Raw genomic sequence first — 24494 nt, 5'->3', positions numbered from 1 at the left:
AAAAGCCAAAGTTTTAAATTTCGTATTTAAAAAATCGTTCTCGAAAGAGACTCGTAGAGACATGACGTCGTTTGACCATCACACAACCTCCTGAATGGAGGGTATGCTAACAAGCATCCCTGGCGCAGATAAACAATTGAAAGAGGTGAAAGCAAATAAGTTACCAGGTCGGAAGGCATCAGATTTCACTTTAACCGTTGTTTGCTGATGATGCTGTGGTGTACAGAAAGGTGTCGAACACCGTAGGAAGATCCTATATCACTCAGATAAAATTTCTAGCCGGTGTACGGAATAGCAGTTGGCTCTCATTGTAGAGTAATGTGAATTAACGTGGAGCAGCAGCAAAAACTAGCTCGTAATGGTCGAAGACAACATCAGTAGTGTATTGCTTGACACGATGATATCGGTTAAATACCAAGGTGTAACGTTACAAAACGATGTGAAATGGGCCGTACATGTAAGGATTGTGATAAGGAAGGCGAATGGTGGACTTGGGTTAATTAGGAGAGTTTTAGAGAAGTGCAGCTCACTTACAAAGGAGGCCATGTGTTGGACACTAGCACCACCCAATCTTGAGTAATTCTCGAGTGTCTGCGATTCCCCCCGCTCATATTAAAGGAAGACATCAAAGCAATTCAGGGTAGGCTGGTAGATTTATTTCCAGTACGTTCGAACACCACGCCAGCAACATGAAGATCCTTGGTAGATACAATATGAAACCCTAGAGGAAGGCGACATTCTTTTGTAGTAACACTACTGAGTAAATTTAGGGAAACAACTTTTGAAGTTGACTGCATAGCCATTCTACTGCAAACTTACATTTCGCTTAAGGATAACAGAAATTAATGCTTGTTTGGTCGCATATAGACTCCCTCTTTTTTCCTCTCTCTGTTTCCGAATGAAACACGAAAAGAAATGACAAGTAGTAAAACAGAGTTTCCTCCACCACCCACTGTATTGTTGCCTGTGAGGTATGTATGAACACTATGTGTTCAAAAGAATCCGTACCGGAGACCCCCAAAAACAAAAATTGTTCAAATGGCTCTAAGCACTAGTATACTGAGGTCATCAGTCCACTAGACTTAGAGCTACTTAAAACTACCTAACCTAAGGACATCACACACAGTCATGCCCGACTCAGGATTCGATCCAGCGACCGTAATAGCAGGGTGGTTCCGGACTCAAGCGCCACCGCTCGGCCATCGCGGACGGCCACCCAAAAGCATTCGTTCTTCATTTTAGGTGCATTGGACTGACATCTAATGCCAGGTACTCCATATCAGCACAGAACTCACAGACTTCGAACGTATTCAGGTGATTTTGTGTCACTTGTGCCATAGTATTGCACGCGAGATTTCCACACTCCTAAACATCCCTAGGTCCACTGTTTCCGATATGATAGCGGATTAGAAACATGAAAAATGGTTCAATTGGCTCTGAACACTATGGGACTTAACATCTGAGGTCATCAGTCCCTTAGAACTTAGAACTACTTAAACCAAACTAACCTAACGACATCACATACATCCATGCCCGAGGCAGGATTCGAACCTGCAACAGTAACGGCCACGCTGTTCCAGACTGAAGCGCCTAGAACTGCTCTTCCACAGCGGCCGGTTGGAAACATGAAGGGACATGTACAGCGCAAAGGCGTGCAGGTCGACTTCGTCTGTTGACTGACGGAGATCGCCGAAAGTTCAAGAGGCAGATATCTGTCCATATCATCATATAGGAATTACAAACTGCATCAGGATCCACTGCACGTACTATGACAGTTAGGAGGAAGTTGAGAAAACATGGATATCATGGTTGTGCGGCTGCTCATAAGTCACACAACACGGCAGTAAATGCCAAACGACGCCCCGCTTGATGTAAGGATGGTAAACATTGAACGCCTGAACAATGGAAAAACGTTGTGTGGAGTGACGAATCACGGTACACAATGTGGCGATCCGATGGCTGGGTTTGGGTATGAGGGATGCCCGGTGAACGTCATCTGCCAACGTGTGTAGTGCCAACAGTAAAATTCGGAGGCGGTGGTGTTATGGTGTGGTCGGGTTTTTCATGGAGGGGGCTAGCACCCTTTGTTGTTTTGCGTGGCACTATCACAGCACAGGTTCTACATTGATGTTTTAAGCACCTTCTTGCTTACCACTGGTGAAGAGCAATTCGGGGATGGCGACTGCATCCTTTAACACGTTCATAACGCGCGGCCTGTGGCGGAGTTGTTACAGGACAATAATTTTCCTGTAATGGACTGGTCTGCAGAGAGGGCTGACCTGAATCCTATAGTACACCTTTGGGATGTATTAGAACGCCGACTTCGAGCAAGGCCTCACCTACCGCCCGGCCGACCTCTCCTCAGTGCAGCACTCCCTGAAGAATGGGCTGCCATTCCCCGAGAAACCTTCGAGCACCTGATTGAGCATATGCCTGCGATCGTGAAAGCTGTCATCAAGGCTAAGGGTAAGCCACCACCATATTGAATTCCAGCATTACCGATGAAGGGCGCCACGAACTTTTAAGTCATTTTCAGTCAAGTGCCTGGATACTTTTGATCACCTACTGTAGATGTTAATATAGATGTAGAGATTCAAATGGGTGTAGGTAACAGCAGTTATTCGTCGATGAAGAGGCTTACACAGGATTGAGTAGCGCGCAGAGCAGCATTAAGCCAGTCGTCCGACTGGAAACCACTATATCAACAACTAGAAATGGCAACTTACGTTCAGAGAATAGCGTGTGGCGAACTTCTTGGAGCATGTTTTGCAAACATATTCTTTCTCGTGGGCTAGAGTATTTTTCTTAAGAAACTGTCGCTGCTGGTCATTGGGCAATATCGGCTGTGGCATCTGAAGTTGTGGTTCTTCGCTTCTTGCGTAGGTAGGATTTGCATTGTGGTCGTTTTTTAGTTCTGGACAACAGCTGTCCGGCTTCTCGTCTCCCGTGAAAGTCATGGCGACTGGCACATTGACGGCAGGCTGGGAACTGCTCACTGGAGGTAACAGTTCGGTGAAGATGCGCGGGGGGCTACTGGCCTGGACGGCTTGCCTCTCCATCAGCCAGATGCCCTCAGGCAGCTTGCCTGGCGCCACCCTATCGCAGCATACCAGCGAGCTGAGACAGGCGTGCGACTGCTGCTGTTGCTGCTGGAGTTCGTTGTTGACTGCGTCTGTTCGAGACAGCTTGCTCTGCCCTTCACGGGTGGACTCCCCCAGTTGGAAGCCCCCTTCTTGTAGATTAACCTGCACAACAAAACGTCATTGTGTTACACAATTACATCTAGGAAAAGTCATTTTATACAAATACAATTGTTTTTCCCCCAAATACAACACACAGTAAACGTTCTATTCAGTCTGCATAAAAAGTGACTCATTTCTCTCTTGTAATACTCAGGATAATTAGGAATGATTGTAGGGATGTGAAGTGGAATGATAGTGTAGCATCATTCATAGGTAAAGGAGAAATCAGATTTCTTTTAACTGGTTGACAAGCTATCCGACCTTCGTTGCCCATTCAGAATCAGTGGCGCAAAGAGGAAGCTTATGCTGAGAAAAAACTGAATACTTGACGTGTTCTCAGACCGTATTTTCTCCATTGCTGGAAGGATAAAACATTTTTGTATGGCTCGAAGTGACTGTTGACTTTGAATTATAATGTTCTGTCATGACGAACGTTCATAGTCCCTAGTCAGTGGACAAATTTCAACATTGCAAAAAAATATAACTTATTTCAATTATCTAATTCTGTTCCTCCATCCACATACACTAGCTTCATCCATCCTGCTCGCCAAACGTTTCGGTTGTAGTGCTGTTTGATACTGAATATTTGCTTTTATCTAATGGTGGATTTATGTGTTGTAGTAGCGGACAGCCTTAAACGAGTGCACTTGTTTTGCAAGGAACTGGTTGAGACACTATGGAAGTCGCCCACAGGTAGCTGTAACGAGAGTGTGAAAACCCAGGAGGGGCTTTTGCTCGGTATTTATGTATTGCTTCATCTTAATTTTGATACTAATTGGATATAGCATTATCTAGTCAATAGTTGGCAGCATATGTGGTAAGGTCATTTCTATGGATTTCATGATTGATATTTAAGGAAATTTAAAAAAATTATTAAAAATCTGTTATCTGCAATTTTCTGCCAGGTCATATTGAATGTTTTACGTGTAATTACTCAGCAGTATTTAATGTGATAAATTACTCCTGAAATATGCTGATTTCACACTTAATGAAAACGCACTTAAACAAATATTATTTTTGAAAATTATTATTATTGCCATTTTAGTACTGTGTCTTCTTTTGGTACGCCAGCTTTGAAAGCAATAGACATCATTTCCATTACTACCAAGGATTTCGTAGGCGCCCAAGTCATCTTGCATGGTTACTTAGCGTGACTACTCATTATAAGTCACTGCTGAGGTTGTCAAAGTACTACAAATACATGGCTCAAGGAAAACTGTCATTTTGCTGCTATGTTACATGCCACCATTTAGTTTAATGGTGGCTACTCATTAGCACCTTTCATTTTGCTGCTATCTTGTATTCGAAAGCCAAATTTAACATTGATTTTTCATTAGTATTTAAGCTGATTGGTCATTGCTAAGGTTGTGTTCTTGTTGTAATTTTAGGTCATTGCTATATTTCACAGTCAAACTCTATTCATTAATTATTTGCATTCTTTTGGATTTTATTAAGGTCTTGCGGCAAAGGACTTAATATGTAAGTACAAGACAATTATCAATAAACCTTGATATTCCTGTTAATACAAGATTATTTCTGGTTTCCAGACAAATCCTCCCCATATCAGAAGGATATGGTGTGTATTCCATTACAAAGATGTTGACATTTAGAAAATATTAATTGATAGTAGTAATAGGAAACACAGGAGTGGAATAATGCAAATTGTGAACTACCTGTATCAGGAAGGAAAAAAAACTATGTTGGTTCCTGTATAATACGCAGACCTTACAAAGACATTTTGCATAGCCATTTTATAGTAGTGTGCTACAACTAATACATCAAACTTTTGTTCTTCTGTCTTCTAATTTCGAACACATGGCACACCTTACTTGTTTAGTTAAGTCAATTGACGGTTTAGATATTTTATGTGTAGTATACCTTTCGACAAATTGGATAAATTTGATCTTCAGTCATCTGCTGAACGTTGCAAAGGATGTATGTGCCCACCGCATGCTCCCAACCACTGATGCCACAAGCCACACCTAAATTACATCTATTGCACGACATGCGACCCCTTTCTTACCAATCATGTCACCATCATCGCATGGCAAGACATGTCCCATCCCTTTTCATTGTCTCCACACCTCCTCTTTGCCCTACCTTCACCCCCTCCATCCTGCTCCTTTCCATCTCCAGATAACCTCAACACGGAATTGAAACGAATAACGGCCGGCCGCGGTGGCCGTGCGGTTCTAGCGCTGCAGTCCGCAACCGCGGGGCTGCTACTGTCGCAGGTTCGAATCCTGCCTCGGACATGGATGTGTGTGATGTCCAAAGCTGTTTCACAGAGGAAGACCACACTGCAGTTCCTTCTCTAAAGACTGGGTGTTGTGTGATATCCTTAGATTAGTTAGGTTTAAGTAGTTCTAAGTTCTAGGGGACTGATGACCTAAGATGTTAAGTCCCATAGTGCTCAGAGCCATTTGAACCATTTGAAACGAATAACCCAATAACAGCATACTGTTTCAGTGGGCATTAAACTGAAATGACAATGTAGGCTGCAGCAGCCATGTTGGCTGTAATCAAAACATTCTGGATGATCCGTATTTCCTCTGCACCATTTGCAATAGAATTGTTCCCAAAACATACATAAATGGTGTTTCTAGCAGTATTTCAACACCTAAAATAAGCCAATAAAAGACACACACACACACACACACACACACACACACACACACACATGCATGCATGCACTCACACACAACGTGTAAACAATGTTTATCCCATGAATGTACAGGTTAAGCAGATCAGGGGACACGTAAAGTTCAGTTTCTGGAAATTACATGTGGAAGGAAGCCCCAAATTAAAGTCCTCATATTGTTCATTGTCACAGTGTTCTTTCCGACTCTAAAATGTCTGCAGAATACTTCAACAATAAAAAAATGTAACACTTACCTCAAGTGACATACCATTGTTTCATTCAAGTAAATAATTGCAAAGGTTGTAAAGTTCTTGTCTACTGTCACATGTTAATTCAGTACTTAAAAATCTGCAAAAATGCATCACTAACGTGGTAATAGACTGTTTACATTGAGTGTCACATTTTTTACACACACACACACACACACACACACACACACACACACAGAGAGAGAGAGAGAGAGAGATAGAGAGAGAGAGAGAGAGAGAGAGCCAAAATGCTATTTCGATGCCTAATAATATGTGGCTAAAAATAACATGCTAAAGAGGCAAGTAAATTTCAAGTTTAAACCTAAGTTAAATGGTATAGTGAAACTGACCAGATGAAGCTTATAACAGGCAAGTGAGAAAACAAATTGGCAGTCTGAATTATTGGCAGCTACTGTAAGAACGTAATGAATTCCTTTATTTAGTCCTACACTTTGTGTAAGACACAGTGCACCCTCAGATTAAATGTTTCCACGCCTAAGTGGTACTATCATGCTTTATAAAGTGCTACCATACTATCTCCATTCTTAAAATTTGTATACGGTATTGTGATTTCAATCTGAAGAAATGTTGTTTTTAGTTCTTAGAACAAACTGTCATCAATGAGCGTTTTCCCAGTAATGCTTCTTCTTAGCAAGTATCATTTTTAAAGGAACGAAGATAACGCATCTTGTTCTACATGTCAAAAAATAATCGATGTCATTAACAGCCTAATATTGCTCTTTTATTTGCATTTGGAATAAAGGTACCGTTTTTTTACATTTGGAGCAAAGGTATTAGAAGTTACATACAAGACAAACTTTTGAGGGAAGTTGCAATATATATTGATCGTAACTATGATGTGAAAGGTCTCCAAAATATTTGCATCAATTTCCTACGCAGACCTGGTCCCAGGGATAGTGTCGCCCTATATGAAAATTTCAACCTCTAAATCAACTCCCCACATAACGCTCTCCTTGTATTATCATATGTAACGAAACTATTTCACATTGCCATTAATCTTTGACGTATTATTTTGACATATAGCACTTATTGATACGTCTTGATGACGTAAATGCGCCTTGAAGACCAGAAGAAGGTGTAGGGTACCAGTCAGTGAAGCAGAAGTGAAACTTAACAGCGTAAAGTATTATGCGTTGTAACACAAAAATTAGTTATGTCAACTAAAATAAGGTTTCGTCACTTCCGGAGAGTATAACTGTAAAATCAGTTCCCTTTTTCTCGTCCACTGAGCTCAGAGGAACATGTGCTGGGGGACTGATGGCCTCAGAAGTTAAGTCTCATAGTGCTCAGAGCCATTTGAACGTGCGCTGCAGAGGGAAGAGCACCATGACCACTGCCACGAGGATACCAGGCTGGGAGTAAATCTCACAGTACTTCCAACGTTCACTATTTGGATTTCATACCGGCTGCCTATTGTGATGTAAACAATGCGGAGGGGAGACAGGTTTCGAGAAACCGCGAATTTACTTACACGTTTTTCTACGCTTATGGTACATATTTGCAGCACACCACAAACACAGGGTGGCGCACGAAATGTGTTACCACTTCGTTTTTGAATAGAAACTTTACTATCAATACAATCTGAAAGGCACATATACTACAATGAAGAGCCGTCCATGGAGATTTGTTCTAACTCAGCAGATGCTCAATATGTCCACCATTTCGTTTCCTAACTTCCTTCAAACGAACACTGAAGTTAGTGATTACCCTACGGCAAATGTCTACCGTAATTTCACTGCAAGCTTGAAGAATAAGTCTTCTGAGCTCCATTAAATCACGTGGACGTTCCGGGAAATTTTTTTCCTTTAGGTACCCCCTAAGAAACAAGTCACATGGATTGAGGTCTGGACTATTGGGGGGCCAATTTTGTCCGTCATTGAAGGGACCTGGAAACCTGAGTGAAATGATCCGCATGTCGATATACTCTTGTAATAACTCCAACACAGTGTTTGCAGTATGTGGCCTTACTCCATCTTGCATGAAACACTGGGTGTTGAAGGGCAAGGCAGTAGCAAGAAGCTGTGGAATGAAGCTACTGCGAAGTATGCTCAAATATGGCTTGCTGTTCACAGTTTCTTGAAAGGAAAATTGCTGCCCACGCTGTAATCCTCGGAGCATAATGTTGTCGTTCATGATGCACTTGTGGATTTTCAGTGGCCCAAAAGCGTACATTTTGTTTGTTAACCACACCGTCTAAATGAAAATGTGCTTCGTCTGAAAACCAAACGTTGTTGAGAGTTTCTTCCCTATCCTCCGCCCACCGAGCAAACAGTAGTCTCTGCTGCTTGTGTTCTTCAGTGAGCTTCTGTGGACAGGTCATCTGGTATATATGGAGGTCACTTTAAAGAATGCGTTGAACGCAGCGTCTGGATATTCCCAGTTGCACTGCTGCCTTTCTACACGATTTCCCGGGACTTGTCTGTTCAGCAACTCGTACCGCTTCAATATTCTCCGGCGAACAAACAGGCTTAGGCCGAGGTCGCTTCGCTTCCAATACTGTTCCTTCCTGTACAAATTTATCGTACAACGTGTCGATGGTCTTCTTGCAAGGGACCCATCGTGTGTTAAATCGTTGTCGAAAACGCCTGTGAGTCACAACAAGGATTTTCGTTTCATGAAAAAGTAACACAATTGCCGATCGTAGCTGTCTCTTCCATTGTCAGCCATTGCTGCTTACAAGTCTCCTAGCGGCAGTATCGTGAATTACACGTCATTTCGTAACTCATTTGTTTTTCCAAGCTGTGCTGGTACTGCTGTAGAGATCCCAGTGGGATACATAATGTGCGCCGTAAATTGTGAAAGAAACAATTGGTAACACATTCCGTGCACCACCCTGCGTGAAGAAACAAACGCACACCAACTCACAGTGCACTGAACAACTATTCACTGCAGTGCTGAACAATTCTACAACGTATACACTGGCAGAAATTGCAAAACGCATGAAACTTCCGAAACTAAGTCAACGAGTTCCTAGCACAAATATGGGTCCCAGTGAACAAGGAAAAGTAAACGGAGTATAGTATGTGAAACATGATCTCCAAGAATGTGTTCGAACAGGTGAGTGACAATTGGCAACCTATGCGGCATAAAAGAATGAAAAATCACCACATAGGTAAATAAATCAAAACTAAAATTGAAAGGTGAAGTTATATAAGTGGACTGGACATTTATTTGCGGGTAGTTTCAGAATGAGTGGAAGTTTCATTTTACGAGAGCGAAGCAGCCCCATGTGACGTCTGTGAAATGGTCAACAGCAGTGACAGTAGTATCTCTGACCTTGGGTAGCTTTGGCTCTGCTGGACATTGGAGAGCAGTCAAGTGTTGGACATGGAGTAAGATGGCGGGACTTTTAGCGTAGCGTATATTGCAGGAGGATTTTACTTTATAAAATTGTCAGGAATTATTAATCTGATGGAAGGACCTGCAGACGCAGCAGCATTTGTCGAGCAGACAGAATGGATTTGCATTTTTGAAATGTTTTTAAGGTAGTAACTTTTACTTGCACATACTGATAATGTCACAACACAACAGTTCACCTCCCACCACAGTTTAGGTAATTTCAGTTTAATTCATTTCAAGTTTAATTAAGTGTAAAAATTTGACTATTTGATTTTCCTGTTGGGCAATGGCTACGTTATGTTTTCAGTTACTGCAATGTTTTTAGAAATTTATACTGAGCGATGGACCATATTACAGTTTTAGCACTTTTGGTAACGGTTGCCAATCTCATTTTGTTATAACAGCGACTACCAGACGCGTTCAGCACAGCGATGAGCAGCAACAGAACTTGACGCAACACAGAGAAAGCATGTCATTTAACTCATTTAATAACGAACAGTTGCCGTTTAGCATCAGTACTACAACTGACACGAACGTAATCTAATTACGCAAGTATAGGTAGAGGTGCCTATATTTGAAATAGAACAAAATTCTGAAAAAGAGCGATAGTTGTCAAAAAGAAGAAGAATCGCTAAGCGATAAGTCGTCAGTTTGCAACATGCAAACCGGACCGCAAACAGTGAACAACACAGATAGGGATGTTCAGTTGGATGGCACAGATTCAGGTTTTGCATCTTTTTTTAATAGATCAGAATCTGTCACAATGTCGAACAGTTTCAAGAGAACAGATAAAACAGTCACAAGAACAAACTAATGAGCAGTTTAAACAGACACAAGAAAAGATACAGAGTTTATTAATCAACTCAGAGAAGAAATAAGGAAAGATTTTCAACCAATATTTGACGGTGTTACTAACCGATTAAGAGCTTTAAAAACCGACATTGAGCAAATTAAAACCACACAAAAAGCCGACCGCGCAGAAATAATGGTGAAAATTAGCGACGTCCGCCCCAACGAAATAATTATTCAGGTAAAAGAACAGACCGCATTTTTACAAGGGAATGTCAAAAAAATTAACGAAAAATCCGAAACCTTATACTTACGATCAGAAATACAGAAAGAACAAATAAGTAAAAATCCCGAACAAACAGATGAACTATGCGCAAAAATAACAAATTCGTCTGCCAACAATTATCCAAATTTCAATGACAAGTGCTTGTGCACTTCGAGGACAGAATCTAATGCCAATGTTTGAAACACTTCAAGGAAAATCAGATAAAAATCAATAAACAGGAAAGGAATAATATTGCAATCGTACAGTCACAACTCACGTGTACTGAAGAAAAACTGATCAATAATAACCGTAAACAAGAGTTCATACTTAGTAACACAAGTCCATACTATGAAAACCTAGGCGACAAAAGTAACCTACAGCGCTTGCGAGATTACCAATGTGAACCGTTATAGATGTCAAGATATGACAGCGAAAAGAGCGCTTGGCGCAACCGCGAAAACACTGTGCCGAGGCGCAAAAACTCATTTGATAATAATCTCATTCTCACTGTAGGAAAATTCAAAGTTTTCCTAAAATTCACCAACGAAATTTATCCTATGGTATGGATTGATCAGTTTATCTATGCGTTACCACCAAATTGGCACCTTGAACACAAGCTGGAATTCACGTGCAAATACCTAGAAAATGAACGAGAAGTCATTCAATCAGGACTTTTAGGAGGCATTTTTAACTGCATACTTGTCTAGATCAAAGCAGGACAGAGTGAAACACCGTATAATCATGTCGAACAACTTTGAACAGTTGGAATTCTTAAGTTCAGTACAACATTTTGAGGACATGACGTTCCGGAACCAATACCTATACCATCTGCTCAGCCTACCTGAGTTAATAAGAATTTGCTTTACGAAATTACCTACCAACTTACGTCAAATAACCTTGGAAAACCTGTAAAATCTAGTGAGTACGATTTAAAGGAATTTTTTAGCCTTTTGCAATAGTTGAAATTAGACAATGACCATGCCCTAACAGGAAAATCAGCTGAGAACAAGTTTTATAATTACGATTGCTCGTAAAAGAATAATGGTAGATCACACAATAAATTTCATGGTAATAACTATCACAACACCATCATGGACACCATCTTTACGACACACAATTATGGCATCAAAACAACTATAAAGACAGGCGCAATTTCAGAAGCTACGAATTCTAATTCCATTAATAAACATCGTTTAGGAAACAGTCATAAATATAATAACAACGATAGTAATAATCATAGACAATCAAGTCATCAGCAATGTAAGCAGACTAGCCAAAACAACACCTGGCATAATCTTGGAAATTCAGGCAACAACAAATATGAGAATAACAGTCAGCAAAACAGGTCTATAAGACACAACTCTGGTAATAGTCGAAATTAGATCACCGACAACTAACGAAAGTCAGTGAGAGAATAAAAAGAGAAACTAGTGATTTCAGGCCCCGGCAGCTGAAGGGAAAATACAGTGAACAGATGACTCTGTTGCTGTAATTACTAACTTCATGCAGTTCGAAGATGTTAGGGACATTCTGCTCAAGGAAAACGAAGATGGACCAAAAGAAATTCTACACCCTATAATCAACATTTGCATTGCCAATAATAATTTTACGGCATTTTGGACACAGGCAGAGCAATAGCAGTTATCAGCGCTTCAGCATACAATAAATGTACAAAAACAACATTTTGCCTGACTCTACCTCTTAGAGAAATTGAAACATAATGGACCATTTTGGGAAAAACAGGTGATGTTACGAGGGTCGGTCAAAAAGTAATGCCTCCCATTTTTTTTCTACTTAAAGAAATTAAGTTAAGTGAAAAATTTGAATTTGGCGCCATTCCTCAAACCTTCTTCTGCAATCCACTGCAGTAGTAACTTTCTGTGTCAACAGGTGGCAGCACAGAAGAAGTTTGTAAGATGGCCGACATCGATGTTCGTTTGAGACAGCGTTGTGTGATTGAATTCTTGAATGCAGAAGGTGAAACGCCCATACGCATTCATGAAAGACTGAAGAAGGTGTATGGTGTTGTGACAGTGGATGTCAGCACTGTTAGACGATGGGTTCGTCGTTGTAAGGAAGCTGAAGGGCAAACACCGTTGACTGACGAAAAGCGGAGCGGCAGGCAGGTGAGTGCAGTGACTCCACACAACATTCAGCAAGTTGATGACATCATTCGTGGTGACCGTCGGGTGACTGCAGATGAAGTGTGTCGCATTATTTCTCTTAGTAAAGGCAGTGTGATCACGATTATTAAACAATTGGGGTACTCAAAAGTTTGTGCACGGTGGGTTCCAAGAATGTTAACCGATCAGAATAAAGAGGCAAGGAAAACAATAGCCTCCCAACACTTGCAGCGCTTCCGTTTGGAGGGAGATGAGTTTCTGAAAAAAATTGTGACCGGGGACGAAACATGGGTGCATTTTTTTGAACCCGAATCAAAGAGGCAGTCAATGGAGTGGCGTCACACAAGCTCGCCGAGGAAGAAAAAATTCAAAACTGTGCGATCGGCAGGGAAAGTTATGGCAACAGTTTTCTGGGATACAGAGGGTGTGATTCTGGTTGATTTTTTGGAGCAGGGATGCACAATAAATTCTGTTCAATACGTCACAACCCTCAACAAACTTAAAGCACGTCTTCAGCGAGTTCGCCCAACAAAATCAATGGCAGATGTTCTTCTTTTGCATGACAATGCAAGACCACACACCAGTCGTCACACCTCTGACGAGATTGTCAAAATTGGATGGGAAGTTTTGCCTCATCCCCCATACAGCCCTGACCTGGCACCATCAGACTTCCATCTGTTCAGGCCACTAAAAGAAGCTCATCGTGGGATTCATTTTGAAGATGAGGAGGCCGTCAAAACATCCGTGCGTCAATGGCTTAGGAAGCAGAGCTGTGATTTTTACCGTGCTGGGATACATGCCCTTGTTCAAAGATGGACCAAAACTGTAGAGATGGGCGGAGATTACATTGAAAAATGACAAAATGATCCTCAATGTTGTGGTTTTCAACCTATGTAATTGCATTTAAATTTCCTGACAATTAAACGTAGAAAAAAAAATAGGAGGCATTACTTTTTGACTGACCCTCGTAACTATGAGACTGTTAGGAAATTTGAATATTGTTTAAGATCACAAGAAGAAGAGACCAACCGTCCATATTCCTGCATAATAATCCTTTTCAATGATCAGCTGTTTATGTTGACAGATATACAGCATATCACTGGACAAACGACGACAGTTACGATAAGGTAATCAATGTAAGTACACTATTCAAGCAAAAGGTTCCAATAGTTCAAAGGACTCTAAGCACTATAGGACTTACCAGCTGAGGTCATGAGGATCCTAAATTTAGAACTACTTAAACCTAACTAACCTAAGGGCATCACACACATCCATGCCCAAGGCATGATTCGAAACTACGACCGTAGCAGCCGTGTGGTTCCTGGAACTGCTTGGTAACCGCGGCTGGCAAGCAAAAGGAAGCAAAGAATTTTCATGAACATGACAACAAAGAACTTAGCGAAATTTTAGAAAAACATGCTGTAGTGTTTACACTTAGACCCAGCACCATCAAGAGATTGCTATACCACCTTCAGTCAGAGATCACAGCAAATTCTGTGTATGATGTTATGTAATACCAGTTCATAACCAGTCGACGTTAGAAAATGGTGATATTGAGCCAGCTGTCAGCTCCTACAACAGTCCATTGCACATCGTTGAAAAAAGAGGTGGTTTAATTAGGTTGGTCTTGGATTAATGTCAGGTCAATACTACCGTTCTTCCGCAAACAGACAGTTCCAGGCACTTGAAGAGTTTTTATAAAACTTCTATCGCATATAATTATTGTCATCTCTAGATTTACACTCCTGTTTTTGGCAAATAGAGTTACAGCCTGACTGCTGGAAGTATACAGCCTTTTCATGCCTTGGGACATATTACCAGTTCTGTAAATTGCGTTCTGGTTTACACGTATCATCAGCAGTATTTATTTGTGGGCTAAATAATACTTTTGCAGACCATCTGAAGTGACACAGCACCTACATCGATGATATTTTTAGAGCAGAATCAACTTGATCAAGACATAACAAAATCTTAGAAAATTTGTTGAACGTTTTTGAAGGTTTACGTTCGACAGTGTAACAGAAAAATTGCATTTTAGTAAGGTGAGTGTAAAATGATTAGGCCATATCATTTCCTGAAAGGTATTGCACCTGACTCCAAAAAACTGGAAATGTTTGGTTACTTACATTAAAGAGATACAAGATCCAGCCAATATTTATTTCATTACATTCTCTAATCCCAAACCTATCGGAATGGGTAATGAAAGAGATTAACAAAATGTGCAAAATCTATTGCCACTGTTGACATAGAAACTGGGATAAATATATCCCTTCATTTCAAGATATCTTAAAAGTGTTTCTTCACGACTCAACTTCTATACTACCAGCCTTAGTGTTAAAATACCAACAACCACCAGACAAAATGAAAGATTTCGTACAGTTTCCTCACAGCAGAAAATTATGGCACAAAGTTATCATACAACTAGCCTTAACAAATGTCCAGAATACAGCTGAAAAATGCAGAAAATCTAATAATATGAAGACACAAGCCTGGAAATTCCACATAGGACAGTAAGTTTTGGTCATATCTCATCCAGTATCAAGTGAAGGTAATTCTCTTAGTGAGAAATTATTCTCCCTACAACAGAAAGCCACCAAATAATGCCATCATAGTTGAAATACTATATACTCAGAAATCCCAAGGAATGCACCTAATAACACACGAAGGTGTTTGTTGAGTAAATACTATCTTGGGAGTACCTAATGCTGTAGATAGTGATACAAACGGAATTTCATGTAACTCATTAGGAATGAATGCAGTTTTGTTTTCTACTAAGCTAGTGCATGATTAACAAGTATATTGCTGATGTTGTATACAATTCCATGATGTATGTAGGGTAACAGTGGTAAACATTATTCAAGTTTTCTGGTTTTAAGTGAAGAGTGGGAATAGTACTATTAATAATTTTCTTATTAAGTAGATAACGATGTGGTTATTCTGTTATGGCAATTTGTACAGACTAAGCACTGTATTTGAAAACTAATGAAGTTTTATGGGACATGAGGTAATTTGCACACTGAAGCCATTGGTGCTACATTTTGTGTGATGATGTATGATGAAGTTAATGTTAATTACTGTGATGATATATTTTGCTGTTTAAATGGCTCTGAGCACTAAGGGACTTAACATCCAGGCAAATGCCAGGATGTTTCCATTCAAAGGGCACGGCCGACTTCCTTCCCCGTCCTTCCCTAATCCGATGAGACCAATGACCTCGCCGTCTGGTCTCCTTCCCCAAACCAACCAACTTAACATCTGTGGTCATCAGTCCCCTAGAACTTAGAACTACTTAAACCTAACTAACCTAAGGACGTCACACACATCCATGCCCGAGGCAGGATTCGAACCTGCGACCGTAGCGGTCACGCGGTTCCAGACTGACGCTCCTAGAACCGCACGGCTACACCGGCTGGCTATATTTTGATGTATTTGGGGTAATGATGACTAGGGATTGGTTAGGCACTCTCTTTTTTGTTGACACGTGTTTTTAGGAGAATAGTACACTGATTAGGTTGCAAGTTAAAAAGTGTGTAAGTGTTGACATTGAATGATATGAAATAATTTACACATTCGACATGAAAATTTTTGCTTGGGTACCTGAAAGAGTTGACGTAAGGATTAGCAAAACTTTACATGGATTTTGCTGCTTTTCCTATCAATACCACATCTCTTGTGAATGATGTTTTGTGTGAATGACCCCAGTATTTCTTGAAAATTTCCCTTAGATACTTATGTACACTTAAAAATTGTTTTACCACTTTGTACCAATCTTTAACTGTTTCTGTTCACCAGACCATTTGGAAGTTTGTGATGAGAAACTTTACTGGAAAATGTTTGCATACTGAAAGATTATTAGGGGAGACTTCCTCAGAAACTGTGAGAAATGAGAGAGGAAATCCGTCACGAAGGTAAAAGGGCAAAATAATTACTAATTTATAATTATTATAGTACTTACTAAAATATTTCTCATCTAAGGTTTGAACTTACTACATAACACGTATTAATATAAGGATTATGTGACTTGAGAGGCAGATTGATTCATGTTGCTGTGCGGTAGATTTTGAACTGGTTAAACAAATTTTTGCTAGGATGTGGTACACTGTTGCATGTGCAATGACAACTTAATCTTCTATGATTTTGTGGTTTCGAGGATTCTTTGTGTGCAATTGCGTTAGTGATGAAATTTCTTTTGGATCTTATGTTGTATATCAAGATTGGCGCTTCTTCTGCTTGTAGTTAGATGCTTTGCTCTTTTTCTGCATTGTGTGAATGGGTGTGATATGCTACTCTAATATCAGCGAGATCTCCAATACTAGATATAAGGTAGAAACTCATGAGTTGGCAATAATTTACCAGAGGTATATGTTAAAATGATAGTTAACCAGAATTGAGAAAATGAGAGTTAAAGAAATGATTTGAAATGATGATGTGACGTATGAGGTTTGGTAAAAGAATATGATAAGTGTTGAATAAGGGATTTTGGAAATAAGTTCTTTGAGATTGAAGTGGTTGAAGGATGGAAATAATTTGAGGAATATCTCAAGTACAGGTGATTAAATGGATATGTGATGCATGCATGGGAATGTTTGACTATTTTTAATGAACATGGCTTGTTGATATATGACTAAGACAGCTCCATTTTCCCTTCCCTAAAAACTTGATCATGAATCCAAGTCAAATATCTGGAACTTTAAAGTGTTGATAATTTTGATATGAAAGACTATAATTTTCAAGTGATACATTATTTTTTTAATTTTCATAATTTCTAATATGTTTTCGATTTCTTCTGAATACAAATGAATTTGTTGTTATTACACTACTGCGTTTCTCGTTTTTTAGATGTCGTACGTGTATCTTATGTGACTTCTTTGCTTGTCCAATATCTCATACCTTTTACTTTATCATGAATAGTTTATTCCAAATGTTTGAATTTTCATGATTACCTATATATTGGATAAGTGTATATGTGATGTCTTATGTAATTTCTTATATATGTTTATGTGATTTTTTTGCGGATACAATTCTGTGTCATGTAGAAATATTGTACATCGTTTTTATACTTTGTAATATCTTTGCAAGTGAAAAGGATAAAACAATTAGTGGATCACTTAGTTTTTTCTCCAATACGTGACATTAGCAGGCAAGAGACCATTTGTCAGCCAAAACCCTCAGCTGTTATTGCAACAGACAATTTCAATGAGCGTAGGAATTTATACTGGTCCACTTGTTAATTTGTTATGGAACATATTATTTTAGATACTGATTGACTTCTTGTTGCTTGGTCAGACTTCTGTTATTGCTTAGTGTTTCACTGCAAGAGGAGTTTCTGTTGGTCCCTTGCCCAGACACCAAACACCTCATGATAAGTTTTTGATGGTCATTTGAATGAACACCAATGTTTCTCCCAGCAGCTGAGTTTTACTTTCGCATATTTTAGCTGGTGCGATTTCTTCATGCTGTGCTGTAGCTGCCGATTGTCCTGTAATTTTTCAGGTGAGATTCCTTTTGTATATTGTCGGTTCTTTCGTTTCTCGTTTCACGTTTCCACTACGCAAATTCGAAGCATTTTATTTGTAATTTATTTTATTAGTGGGCCAGTGTACAGTGTGTGTTGGTGTGTGATTTCAGTGTTTCAACTTTATGGGCAGTGCACATTTTCATTTTGGTAGTGGTTTTTATGTAACAGTTTTGGTTTAACTTCCTGCACAGTGAAAGCCAATTAGTTTTGTCATCACGAAAATATGTACACCGAAGCACGTTGTTTACAATAGTAATTTCAGTTCAACCTTTTCATAAGAGACGACAATACATTCAGTTTTAAGTGAAAAGCTGGCAAAAAATGTAATGCTCATGCTCATGCCATAGACTCAGAACGAATAACTTTCAAAATTAGTGATAAACATATTTCTGCACACTTACCTTCTATTAAGATTTTTTGCTTAGGCATCAATGAACTTTTGCATCACTTCCTTGAAATCCAAACATTCAGCTAACTCATGTTCAGTCGACACCACTGCCAGGTCACAAAGTACCGCCTATCACATTGTTAACCACTGTCACGTTTTAATCAGATTAAGTTTCGAAAAACTGTTTTTATCACTGACCACTGTCAGTAGATGCATTCGCAAAAGTTGTAATGCTTATCTGTACATTACGCACAAATCGGTACTCTTTGTATGAGTTTCAAAGTCTGGCTTGGTGTGCTACATGGCTTTACCAATGTTAAGATCAGTTTAACTTCATCTTTAAAACTGACAGTACTGATGTCGTTAGAATGTCTATGACTGCAACTATCACACAATTTGGAACTTTTATGACATATAACGTCAGGTGACATGTCTTTAATTTCATTAATGTCTTATAAAAAAAATCAAAAAGTCCACTCTGACTTCTAAACCGTTCCCATCTGTTACTGAGAGCACATATAATAACATCCAGTGCTTCTAACTAAAATTCTTCTTTGTACCGTATTCTGAATCAATTTTCTTATCATCTCCCTGACAGCGGAACCGTTTTTTCTTCCATCTCTTTCGTATCTGCGTTGTACCACCTACGGATGATTTTCCTGCATGGAGTTGGGTTGTCAGTTTCTTTGCATAAAGAAAAAAAGTTGGGTTGTCAGTTTCTTTAAGTAAAGTGCGTAATCTTGGTATATTGTATATTGTGAAATACTCTCTTTTCGAGTATCGGTAGATTAATATTAATGTTGAGTGATATATCTCATATCAGGTCGCCACTGAACCACACAACTCAAAATTCTGGGTAAGGTCTGCCAAACTGCGAGCCATAGGTGCAAGTATTTTGTCTGTATTTTTATCTTTGCTCATTTCAACCCATGCATAACGTTATTCTTAACAGCGACGACTGGTTCAGTCCTACTTTCCCGTACTGCTGTGCTTAGTGGCTTTAACATCACGGCAGGTTTACAACCATCCAAGACTGCCTGTCATAAATTTTTCTCATCGAAAAAAAAAAATGAACCTGCGTATTCTCACATTTTTTCAAAGGCATTCAATTGATTATGGCATCACTGAGAAAGGAAAGAGGAATGAGGGAAAACTTAAAAGACGTTACAGAAAAAGCAGAAAAAAATTAATTTATAGGAGTGTGGCAAAAGGAAGAGGAGTGAAGATCGTATAAATGGCACATCAAGTTGCTAGGGAGTGGTAGAAAAAAATATACTGTACCATTTATCTATCCACATATAAACGCCGCTTAATGAGAATGTTTCGAATCAAAAGCCTATGGCATGCGGTGCACATTGCATATTTCACTCAATCTTTATTTATTCATTACAAAGTGCTTTTCTCAGCGATATTACTGTACGTGTATAAAGCATTGTTATGCCATCATATGCTGTCATTCATTTTTCTTTATTTATTATAACATTTTTCGCTTCTTTTTCAAGCTGAAAACTGGTGTGTAGGCGTGTGGTAGGGATTAAGGTGTGAACACGCCATTCGCAACCTTAGGTATGAAAATATATTGCTAAGGGAGCTTCATTTATCATCTGTTTTACAGTGTCGTAGATAATTTCGAGTAAACAATAAATTTTGCGGATCATTAGTATTACCAATTTGTTCTCACACGTTTTTATTGATGCTAAACCTATATCTTTTTGAACCTAATTAAAATTTAAAATTTGCCACCCCACAAAACCAGGCGCCTTGGCCGGTGGCACGGTTCGCCCAGCACCTTCCCAGAGCCATCCCTGTTGCTATAATCACCTACTAAATAACGCCAAACTGTAGGTAAACTAGCTGAACAAATACAATTTTATGAATGAGTGAAGGAGATTTTTGATATTTTTATTGTGATGCAGCATACAAACTGCATATTTTCGTAATATACAGATAGAACTACTGCAGTGTCTACATTGATCACAACATGAGCAAAGCTGGTGATGCAAAAACACAATTGCAGTATAGCTAACTATGGTAGTGACCCACGCAAGGGTATTAACTTCGTGTTGGAATTTAAACCCTTGGTCAGGGGAATGTAAATGACGCTTCGATGGAGTAGCATACTGACAGTTAGTAATACAAATTCATATAGGTAAGACATTAGGGTTGTTATGCTTTCAGAGTCATCTGAATATTATAGCGACTTCATGCTAGGCTATCAATTTCATATTGCAGAAGAAAACGTTTGTCGTATTCTGCTTGTAATGGTAACATGTGTTGTCACATAATGGTGAGTATGTTGCACTTGGAGGATATGTCATACTGAACAGCAGTGATACACATTCATATAGCTAATAAACAAAGTTTGCCGTTGCTTCAAGGTTACCCAGGCTTTATCGCAATTCCAAGCTAGAGTACTGATTTTATCTTTCATACAAAATGTTTGTCACCCTATGTTGATAAAGCTAAGCAAGCAATGAAGTCGCATCTTCATGTTACAGCAAAACTGAGGCTTGTTGCCATTACCCCTGGGTACTAATGGGTGGTGCAATGAACATCAACTAACAAGATGACAGCCATTACCTCCAGATATTATGGGGGCGGACAAAGATGATCAGTTGACAAGGTGACTGTCATCATCCCACACATACATTTATCTCGACTCAGTAAAGTACAACATGCTAGGAGATAACACCACTGTGCACACACAATGTTTCTGAAATTTTAATAATTTCATTGTCTGTACATGTAGCTCCCATCTACAGATTTGCGTCCAATACGAGTAATTTCTTCGTGATACGTCGTCTTCTTGTCTGCTACAAGGTGTGCATGGTGCTGGATTCAAAGCAAGACAGACAAAGACCTTTAGTATAAACAAATTCTGAGCTCGACTTCGAGCATTCACTGGTAGTAGAACAGAACTCCTTTTGAATAAATTATTACTACTATTATTCAAATGTTCAGCATTACGTATTTTTACATCACTAGTTGCTCCAAACGCGTCTTCATTTTCCAGTTCCTCGCCCAACTATGAAACACTGTAACGTTTGGTTGTATAATCCAGATCAATACCTGATTGATCATTGCCGCTGAACTCAATCGTTACTTCAGCAGCTACTCACCGTACGCTTTCGTCGAGTTTAGGATCACGTCCGTTCGCTTCATTACCAGAAGATAACACCATTTCAATCTGAGATGGCAGAAATTATTTCCTTACAAAAATCTCATACTTAATTAAAAGTTTATCTACGGTCACGAACTTCCCTGCTGTAAACATAACCGCTCAGTTAAACAGGCGAGAGTACATCGTCTTAAAGATAAAGTGCCCTGCAGCACTACAGTGTTATAGAAAATCTACTAAAAATAAAAAGGCGCGTGGGGTATGCATGAGCGACCGTACCAGTTACGTGATAAGAAAAAATTGAAATCTACTTTAATCTGTCTACTAGAATGACAGTGTACTATTTACACAGAGCATTGTTTTCCTGTCGAGGTATGCTCTTCCAGAGCTCAATGAGACTTTAGAGTAACGTGTGGGGAGAGGTACTTTTCATTTGTTTGTAGGAAGTATAGCCTAGTTTTTCCTTATCTGTATTATTTAACTGTTTTTCGGTTTCGTGGGCCGTAGGTACTAAAGGTGAACAAGTTGACTCCGTGACCTATGGTCTTCTTACTTACTTAACACATTCATGTACTTCCTTTCCTTCACTGCAAATTTCTTCATATATTCGCATATACCGCACCAAACAGTCTTAAAAAGCTGTGCTGTACATTCATGTATTTTTGTTCTACTGCAATGTTTAAGGTTATCGTTCCATTACCAAGTTGGCATTTATTGAACGTTGTAATTCATGCCCTTTGGAAATCTCTGTTGCATTGGGCTTTCCCCATACGTTTATTTGGTAATATGAAGCAACTATCGGTTCTAAAATTTTTTCCTTTGTGGTGTTGTGAACCAAATTTGTGTCACATGTTTTGGGTACTTTGTGTATACCCTACGCCAACAGACAACTCACGAAATTCAGCTATTTTCGAATGAAATTACGGTTGTCTGAAAGTTACGTACCACAAAAGAGCACGTAGATTGAGGAAAGTTTGTCTCTGTTTAATTTCTAATTCAGTTTGCAAACCTAACTGTAAACAGGAAATTGCTGCATCTGCTCATGAACCCTTCTCCATATCGTTTAGAATATAACAAATAAGCTTCTTTTTACAAAAATCTCACACTCCAAATCGTTTCAGCTAGTGATATCGACGTGAATAAGAAACGGTCAATAGAGAGAAGTACCGTACATCAAAAGGGTTAAGCAAGAGCAGGAGGAGAAAGAACAGTAGGATAACATAACGAAATAAAGTACGCAAATTTCTATTATTGAATTAGGAGTTATTTCCTATCTAGTAAGGAAATTAGTTGACTGTAGGTAGCGTATAGGTCGTTAAACTAGACAATGAGTACGTGATGTTAGTCACCAACCTGCTGTTGCAAGGGGAAGAAATGCGACTGCATTTCCCACGCAACTTTTGGCTGAGATGGGTGACGGATGGAGTCATCTTGGACGTTCGGCTTCACCCATGATCCATGAAACTTCTCAGTTTGAGAGGCGATTGAGCTGGTGATGTTGATGTCGTCTGTGCCATGGATCTCTGTGACGGGCACTAGATGACGCTGAACGCTGTCAGCAGGGGAGGCAGGCATCAATACTTGTGCGGTTGGTTCGTGGGCGTCAGCTGGTGTCGAGTAACTTGAGTTGCAGGCTGGGTTCGGATCGCTTCGTCCCTGCGAAGCGGGGCCTAGGTCTCTAGGATGTGCCTCTAGCTGCTCTTGAAGTTGATGGAACTGTACACCTGGGAGATGCTTCTGTGAAGAAATGTTGGCCCTATCAACTGTATATGGGTGCTTTGGAGCGACTGCTGCGAATACTGGGGACGACAGCTGTGGATTTTCGGTAACTGTTGGCAGTGGGGATGAAGGTAGAGACGATGGTGGTGGAAGTGGCAGTATTTGTGGAGCTGGAGAAAGCATGGGATTGCGACTCTGGTGGGAGGAATACGTTTGCGGAGAAACCAGGGACTGGTCTATACTGCAGGGTTCCTGTGGAGGGTCTGTTGTGGATACCGAGGGCGACAGCTGTGGGTCGTCGGCAGTCGGTGGCAATGAGGTTGCAGGCAGAGACGATGGCGGGGGCAGGGGTCGTGGTGAACGTGACAATGGCGGTAGCGCTGGAGGCAGCATGACACTGGAACCGTGGCCGTCAGTTGCTGGGTCGTCGGCCTGGTGAGCGTCGTTGGGCGATTCATGTGACTGGCTGACGGATGAGGCAATGGTGCACGGCGGTGCACTACTCATCGTCACAAACTCAGAAGTACCGACGTCTTTCTCTGAGGGACTCTTCGTTTCCTGCGTTCGTATAGAAAGGAGTAGTTCAATGAGACTAGCAAATGCACCTTAGCAAGAGTCGTAATAAGCAACTCAAATGGTTATTACACTTTATTGCATTTAAATTATTCTTCAATGAGAAGTGGTTAAGTTGTCCATTAATTTAACATGCAACTGGAAGTAGTAAATCACTTGAATTTGGGGTGGAACAGCATATCCACACAGACGCCAGAAAATGTCACAAAACTAGATTTAAGAAATAGGTACCGTAAAAGCCAGAAAGTACAGTGGAATGAGAACAAATACAAACTGCATTTGTTTATGTGAACAGTTACAAACTGCATTTATTTATTTCTGTTTATCTTATTGTTATTGCTTAAGTTCCTTATGTATTCTGTAGTTACATTGGTAACTGTCTCTTCTTTTAATCGGTTTGCGTATCATTCTCCATGTTTCATACCTCCTGATGTAGCCTTGTCTAGTACCAATTTTATTTTATTTTATTAGTTTCGTTTATTAATAGAAACTGTTATGTAGGCACGCTAT

General features: G+C 39.8%; 1 protein-coding gene across 1 annotated transcript; it reads right to left on the bottom strand.

Annotated features, from left to right (window-relative positions):
• Nucleotides 1-2482: 2482 nt before the first annotated feature.
• LOC124805376 (COPII coat assembly protein sec16-like) lies at nt 2483-23824 on the bottom strand. Its single transcript, XM_047265933.1, has 2 exons — nt 23046-23824; nt 2483-3245 (listed from the first exon to the last, which is right to left on the bottom strand). The coding sequence occupies exons 1-2, from the start codon at nt 23802-23804 to the stop codon at nt 2709-2711; spliced, it is 1296 nt and encodes a 431-aa protein (XP_047121889.1). The 5' UTR covers nt 23805-23824; the 3' UTR covers nt 2483-2708.
• Between the last annotated feature and the right edge of the window lie 670 nt (nt 23825-24494).

This window comes from Schistocerca piceifrons, chromosome 7, assembly GCF_021461385.2.
Source record: "Schistocerca piceifrons isolate TAMUIC-IGC-003096 chromosome 7, iqSchPice1.1, whole genome shotgun sequence".
NCBI lineage: Eukaryota > Metazoa > Arthropoda > Insecta > Orthoptera > Acrididae > Schistocerca > Schistocerca piceifrons.
Note: the sequence above shows the minus strand (reverse complement) of the source record. Positions and strands in the feature narration are given on the sequence as shown.

Bases quoted from the DNA above. Each gene is read 5' to 3' on its own strand.
- LOC124805376 (XM_047265933.1), bottom strand. From the start codon at position 23,804: ATGCTGCCTCCAGCGCTACCGCCATTGTCACGTTCACCACGACCCCTG. The intron at 3,246-23,045 runs GTTGGTGACTAA...TTTGTTGTGCAG, and splicing joins TCTTCCCCTTGCAACAGCAG to GTTAATCTACAAGAAGGGGG.